Genomic DNA, 7,932 nt, shown 5'->3' on the forward strand with positions numbered 1-7,932 from the left:
CCTTAAACAAACATTTTTATGAAAAATTATTCATAATTTTGTAATTTTTGGGTCTATATTGACAGAAAATTGACATCTTTTCATTGTTATAGTCGGTTCATCAATTAAAAACTGTATTTCGTGTATATATATATATATATATATATATATATATATATATATATATTTAAATAAATGCCTTAAACAAACATTTTTATACAGTATTATTCATAATTTTGTAATTTTTGGGTCTATTTTGAGAGAAAATTGACATCTTTTCATTGTTATAGTCGGTTCATCAATTAAAAACTGTATTTCGTGTATATATATTTAAATAAATGCCTTAAACAAACATTTTTATGAAAAATTATTCATAATTTTGTAATTTTTGGGTCTATATTGACAGAAAATTGACATCTTTTCATTGTTATAGTCGGTTCATCAATTGAAGATTAAATTTCGTGTATATATATTCAAATAACTGCCTTAAACAAACATTTTTATACAGTATTATTCATAATTTTGTAATTTTTGGGTCTATTTTGAGAGAAAATTGACATCTTTTCATTGTTATAGTCGGTTCATCAATTAAAAACTGTATTTCGTGTATATATATTTAAATAAATGCCTTAAACAAACATTTTTATACAGTATTATTCATAATTTTGTAATTTTTGGGTCTATATTGAAAGAAAATTGACATCTTTTCATTGTTATAGTCGGTTCATCAATTGCAGATTAAATTTCGTGTATATATATTTAAATAACTGCCTTAAACAAACATTTTTATACAGTATTAATCATAATTTTGTAATTTTTGGGTCTATATTGAAGAAAAATTGATAATTTCTTATATTTATAGTCGGTTCATCAATTACATATGTATTATTGAAATAACTGCTTTGAACAAACATTTTCATACATCATTTTACATACTTCCGAAGTTTCGTCGGTTCGTAAATTTAAGCCTGAATCAAAATATCACCATAATAACCGTTTTAAACAAATATTTTCGTGCAACATTACCTATTTTTTCAAATTTCTGGGTTCATACTAGCAAGAACTTGACATCCTTATAAAGTTATAGTCAGTTCATCCATTAAAGCCTGAATTCTATAGACTATTATTGTACTAATTGCCTTAAACGAACATTTTAATCCAGAACTTTATATACTTCCAGAAATTCTTGTTTAAAAATCAAAAACAATTTGAATTTTTGTCTTAGATTTATAGTTTTTTGTATTCCCCGTATAATATAGACAAAAAATGACGTAATTCCATTTTAATTTCGTATTTATTAGATGAATAACCATTCATGTAACTTTTTATAGTGAAATTTCACTACAAAAAGGATTCAAAACGAAGCCCTTGATTAAAAAGCAGCCTTATTAAATATTTTCAATGGACAGGAAACTCTCGAAGCTTTGAAATAATTGGAAATTAATTTTATAAAATATAAAAATAAATTTTTCTTATGCACGTCTCAACGTAGTGATTTTTTCTTACTAATACCTTCCAATAATTGAATTACTTTGATTTTAAGATATAAATTTAGCCCTGACTTTTCTCTTTTCTTTACTAAAAGCAAGGGCACTTCAGATCCCTTTCATTTGTACGTATTCCCATTGTTTTCGTCTCCTTTGTATATTTTATTCATTCCAGAAACAATCCTATCTCAGAAACCCAATTTAGATCACATTTACCACGACTTTATAATTATACAACAAAAATTTTTTCTATGAAAAAAAAATTGTAGTCAATTATAATTTCGTTGTTTTTTTTTCTCAAAATGTAACACTTTTTTTAGTGTAGTAATTCTCGAATGTCACTCGTATCACAAAGAATCGATTAAGGAATTTGACAGCCGATAGTATTGACTACTAATTGAATTATTACGAATAATTATGAAAATAATTTTTTCTCGTGAATTTTCTAATAAACTTATATGTAAACAAAAGAATTTTCGGGAATTGAATTATATTTTTATGGAAAAACTATTTTAAAAACAAATAATATTCGTTGAGAAACCTCTATTGTGTAGTTATTAATCTATGTTCTTAATCTAAAAATTATAATCGATATTTTGACAGTTTATATATTCGTAGTTTTAACCTTTATATATACGTGCAATAAGGACGATAAATGATTTTATATCGTTCGTAATTTGAAATAAAAAAATTTTTGTTTCAAAAACATACTTTCTATTCCCTATATAGTAAAAGACCACTACAAATAATGTACGTTCAGATACCTCTATCGTGTAGTTATTAATCTATGTTCTTAATCCAATGATTTCAATCTATCTTTTGACATTTTATATATTCCTAGTTTTAACCTTTATATATACGTGCAATAGGGACGATAAATGATTTTATATCGTTCGTAATTTAAAATGAAAAAATTTTGTTTTAAAAACTTATTTTTCATTCCCTATATATTGAAAGACAACTACAAATAATATGCGTTGAACCTCTATTGTGTAGTTATTAATCTATGTTCGTAATCGAATTATTATAATCGATATTTTGACAGTTTATTATTATATTTTATATTATATTATATATACGTGAAATAAGGTCGATAAATAATTTTATATCGTTCGTAATTACAAATATGTCTGTTAGGCAAGTTGTTTTTATATCAGTTTTTGGTGGACTTATTTGTTTATATTTCGTGTAAATATTTTTAAAAAATTGTAATTTTTTGTTAACGATATAATTACGTTCAATTACGAAAAGTGATTATTATTTTTATCTCGTTTGGTCAATAAAAAACCTCGGATTTTGGAAATTTCGATAAGTTTTAGGTTAGTTTCCGGTTTTTTTTTTCGAGTTTGGTTAAAATAATAGACGTTTTAGTCAAGATTTTTTCCTTCTTTATTATAATTCAAAACACAAATTAAAAATTACAACGTTATTGCTAAAAAATACGACTAAATATATACTATTTTTTATTTAATATGAGCTAGAGCTAAAAGATATAAGCATTTATAAAAAAATATGTCTAACAAATAGCGTTCGTATATATATATATATATAACAGTAGAAACATAATAAGTTATAAAAAAAAATATTCACGTTTTTTCTGTCGAAAATAAACTTTTTCTTAACGTAATTAGAAAAAAATATGTCGTAATAAGAAGCACATAAAATAAATATATTCAAATTCATCTAGTTTCTTTAGCAGTCAATTTTTCGATTAATTCTTGAAGGGGGGCCAACTCTCTTCGTTCGATCAGATTAAATTCCTACAATTTCATAATAATACCCATTAATATTTCACCAAAAATCGTCGTTTTCATGAAAAAATTACTCAAATTGTACTAAATAACCTCAAAAATGATTTAAACGCCATGAAAATTTCAATATTTACTTATATAACCTCAATTGAAATGAATTTACAATAATTTACGAATACCCCTCGTAAAATAACGAATTTGACAATTGACTTAAAAGTAACGATGACGTTAACAACATGTTCTCATGTTATATCACGCCGATTCTTCTTTTTTATCATTCTTAGAGGTTATGAGTCAAAAATTTGATGATTTCTGACAAGAAGAGATATTTTTCGTATAAACACTGTATTATTAAATTGATAAATTACCAAAAATCTATAAGAGTCGGTAACTTTTGATTCCATTCACTTATTTTTTTAAAATAATCTCATTCAAATGGTTTTATATCAAAATTTAGTTTACAATTCCCGTCGTGATACAACGAATTTGACAATTGACGTAAAAGAACAATGACAACGTATGAATATCGACGATTCTTCTTTTTTATCATAAGTAGGGGTTATGACACGAAATTTGATAATTTTTGATCCAAAAAATTTGGAAAAATCACGAAACCGACTTATAATTAGATAATCTATGTCTTTTTCACTATAATATCCCTAGAATCGATTTGATTCGTTGATTTTGATCGAAATAATTCGTATTAATCACGTAATATTGGACATCATTAATTTACGTATTTCCACTGTATCATAATAGCGAAAAAAATGGCATTTGACATTAAATTTCTAAAGTAACACAGACATTTCCGACGAAATTAGTGTTCATTAGATTATGTCACGAGGACTCAAAATTTGGTCCAAAAATTTCAATATAAATCACAAAACTGACTGCAAATTACTAAATCTACGTCATTTTTATAACAATACACTCCCCTAATAGATTGTAATGATAATAATTTACAAATTACCCTCTTAAATCATACCAACCTAACCTCAACAATTGACACATGTCACATTTGTTTGTAAACATCCCCCCATTTACCGATTGAATATATGTGTTGTATCGTTCGACCCCCGTAATATTAAACTTACCTGCACGAAAAAGATGAAATGTTTAAAGGAGGTATTCAAATGGGCTTCTTCGCCTAATTGAACCACCTCGCTGAAATGCTGGTGATAAATATGGGCGTAAACACGAAACAATCGTTTCAGAATCGTTTTTGCAATGGATTGGAAATTTTTCGGAAACGGTACGCCTGAAATACCCAAAATTATACCACGTGGAACGAAAATATCCCGTAACGTTTACCTATTTTCGAAGGAAACAACGTTTCGTCGTCTAATTGATCCTGCACCCAAGTCATCAAATAATCGATGTATTTGGGCGCGGAACATTTGATGGGTTTTTTAACGGTATGTCCGTCGGCCCAATGGTATTCGTATTTCGGTCCGGCAGACATTATAGAACAACTATCTTCGGTACAAAACTCCGTTATTGTACCGTATAACATGTTGATTTGGTTAAAAAAATCCACGGCTGAAAGTTTGTTTCAAAAAATTATATACAGAAAAAAATCGACGACGTAAACGGCGTGTACTTACTATTCACCGCCACCCATTCGTTCAAATCCTCCCCTTCGGGGAGCATCACCGCTAGACGTAAATTACCCGAACCCAAAGTGGCCGCAGCGTGTTTCATCAACTCATACTGATGAGTACCTTCGGGTATGTTCTTCTTCGGTTTGAACGTTTTCGAAGAACGACTACCACTGTATATTCAGTTATTAATAATAATATATATAAATAAATAATAGTACTTACAATAAAAAACTCATTTTATAAATAAATCCAATAAATCTTTCGAATTATTAAGTTATTTTCTACATAATTTCACTATCAATATATCACATCATTATATCCACGGGAGGTTTTTGACGTTGATTATTTGACATAGAATCGTTCGTTTGTATAAACCAGTGTAACAACCGATCTAATTAAAAGTATATATCCACATTAGAAATAGATAAAAATTTCTAATTACATTTAATGAAGTATCAAGTATCATTTTATCAAATAAACTATAAATAATTATTGAAAATAAATATAATAAAAATTACTTTAATAATATAAATTAAGTTGTAGTTGTAGAACGCGTTTTCTATAACGACAAATGACAAGTGATCAATCTGACGTTTGATAATTTGACATAGAATCGTTCGTTTGTATAATCCAGTCTAATCATCACACATCTGAACTAATTTAGATATATTCATATTATATTTAGATAAGAATTCATAATTACATTCAATAAAGTATTGAAATTCTATTATATTCAATTCACTACAATTGATACTAAATTTATTATATTTGATTTATGGAGTGACGTGAATAACCACGACGGGTGAGGTTTTTACAATATCGAGTAGAAGAAGAAAATTGAAGTATTAAAAATGATTAGTGTATAATTCTAAATTTTCATTTCAAATCATTACTAATATTAATCGGTTTAATTAAAATTTCGATTTATTTCTATATAAAAAAAACTATTTAGAAAAACAAATAAATAATCAATATGGCGAATATCGCAGCACAAAGGATTAAACGTGAATTCAAAGAAGTTATAAAAAGTGAAGAGGTTATAATAATGTAACAAATATCATCGTTAGTGTGATTATAAAGTTGGTTTTTTAGGTAGCGAAATGTGCTATAAGAGTGGAATTATTAAATGACAGTTATACAGAGTTAAAAGGTGAAATTGCAGGTCCTCCCGATACCCCATACGAAGGTGGTAATTTCGTTTTGGAAATTCGCGTTCCGGAAACTTATCCTTTCAATCCACCAAAGGTAAGTCGAAATATTATTTAAACCGTTTTTTTATAATTAATTTGAATAATTTCGAACGTATTTGTGTTGAAAAAATTGACATATTTGACAGGGCTATTTATAAAAACGCGGAATTATTTCAACTTTTATTTTGATTATATTTATAGTGTTTTCACTATCTTTTACGTTTTTTTTTATTAATTTAACGTAATTTCGCGGTGTGAATATACAAAAAACGAATCGTAAATTTAATTATAGGTTAGGTTTATCACGAAAATATGGCACCCGAATATATCGTCAGTAACAGGAGCCATATGTTTAGACATATTAAAAGATCAGTGGTAAGTTGTGTATAATTCGATGATTTTCCATTGTATTATCCCTCCAAAAAAAAAATGTCGATTTAGGGCCGCCGCTATGACTTTAAGGACAGTTTTGTTGTCGTTGCAAGCTCTGCTATCGGCGGCGGAGCCCGACGATCCCCAAGACGCCGTCGTAGCCAAACAATATAAAGACAATTTGGAAATGTTCACTTTAACGGCGAAACATTGGACGAACGCGTACGCCGGAGGTAAAAATTTCCTATACGGGGGTAGTGAGAAAAGTTGTTTTTTTTTTCGAAATATTTTTAGGTCCCTTTATAAACGCGGAATGTAACGAGAAAATTAGGCGATTGGTCGATATGGGTATAGAGGAGCATCAGGCGAGAGTTTCGTTGTCTTCTTGTAATTGGGATCTGGAACGAGCGACCGAACAACTTTTTAGTTAGTAAACAATGTTTTTTTCCATTCTTTCCCTCCCTCTCCTCCTTTTTCTTCGATGAATATTTTTGGTTATTTTTTTTTAAGAAACTTTATTTCATAATTTTTATGTATTTCCATTGTAATATATTATCTGCTCTGTCTAATTTGTTGTTTTTTCTTATATTACCCAACCACTTTTCGTTTAAATAAACTCGTCGGCCGATATATTTGGGCCGGTCGACAAATCTGATCCTTCAAATTCTTCGAAAAACCCACTAATCCGTTCTCAAATGACCCTGGACTCATTTGGAATGTTCCTGAACAGTTTATAAAGTTCCAAAATTGTTTTGGAATCATTTAGAACAATCTAAAACAACTTATAATGAAATTGCTCTGGAATCATTTACAACAATCTATAACCATTAATAATGTACTGAAATTTGTTTGGAATCAATTAGAAAAATTTATAATATTTTCAAATGGTTTTATAACAATCTAGAACAACTTATAATGCTCTCATATTGTTTTGAACAATCTAGAACAATTTATAATGATCTCAAATTGTTTTGGAATCAAATAGAACCAACTAGAACGATTTATAATGTTCTGAAATTGTTTTGGAATCATATAGACCAATTTATGATATTCTCAAATTGTTGGGAATCATTTAGAAGAATTTTTAATGTTATCAAATAGTTATGGAATTATTTAGAGCAGTTTAGAACAATTTATAATGTTCTCAAATTATCTTGGGATAATTCAAAGGGTTCTAGAAAGATCAGGAATAATTTTGAATGTTTTGAAATTGTTCTAGAATCATTTAGAATAGTTTACAAAAATCTAGAATATCTCATAATTGATCTGATATCATTTGGAACAATGTAGAATGTTCAAATCTGATCTGGAACTACGTCGTATGTTCTGAAATCGTTCGGGAACAACTTGGAATTTTTTAAAAATATCTAAAAGACAGTAGAATGTCCTAAAATTCATCTATAATCATTTCAATGCTGCTAAATTGATCTTTAACAACTAAGAACGTTATAAAAATTGTTCTGGAACAATATGGAATTTTCTCAAATGTTCCACGACAATTTCAAATTCTCTGAAATGGTCTGGAACAATTTATAATTCCCTAAAACGATTT

At 27.8% G+C, this 7,932-nt stretch overlaps 2 protein-coding genes across 2 annotated transcripts; one reads left to right on the forward strand and one right to left on the reverse strand.

Moving 5' to 3' along the window:
* Positions 1-2,831: 2,831 nt before the first annotated feature.
* Positions 2,832-5,185, reverse strand: LOC130898507 (MOB kinase activator-like 1). The gene is made up of 5 exons (XM_057807863.1): positions 5,041-5,185; positions 4,822-4,988; positions 4,529-4,756; positions 4,312-4,475; positions 2,832-3,226 (listed from the first exon to the last, which is right to left on the reverse strand). Exons 1-5 carry the CDS (start codon positions 5,052-5,054, stop codon positions 3,146-3,148), a joined length of 654 nt encoding a protein of 217 aa, XP_057663846.1. The 5' UTR covers positions 5,055-5,185; the 3' UTR covers positions 2,832-3,145.
* Positions 5,186-5,630: 445 nt separating this feature from the next.
* On the forward strand, positions 5,631-6,949 carry LOC130898604 (ubiquitin-conjugating enzyme E2-22 kDa). The gene is made up of 5 exons (XM_057808013.1): positions 5,631-5,854; positions 5,911-6,063; positions 6,301-6,383; positions 6,450-6,613; positions 6,675-6,949. Exons 1-5 carry the CDS (start codon positions 5,792-5,794, stop codon positions 6,809-6,811), a joined length of 600 nt encoding a protein of 199 aa, XP_057663996.1. The 5' UTR covers positions 5,631-5,791; the 3' UTR covers positions 6,812-6,949.
* The last annotated feature ends 983 nt before the right edge of the window (positions 6,950-7,932 follow it).

The sequence above is a fragment of the Diorhabda carinulata genome, chromosome 10 (genome assembly GCF_026250575.1).
Source record: "Diorhabda carinulata isolate Delta chromosome 10, icDioCari1.1, whole genome shotgun sequence".
NCBI classification, from domain to species: domain Eukaryota; kingdom Metazoa; phylum Arthropoda; class Insecta; order Coleoptera; family Chrysomelidae; genus Diorhabda; species Diorhabda carinulata.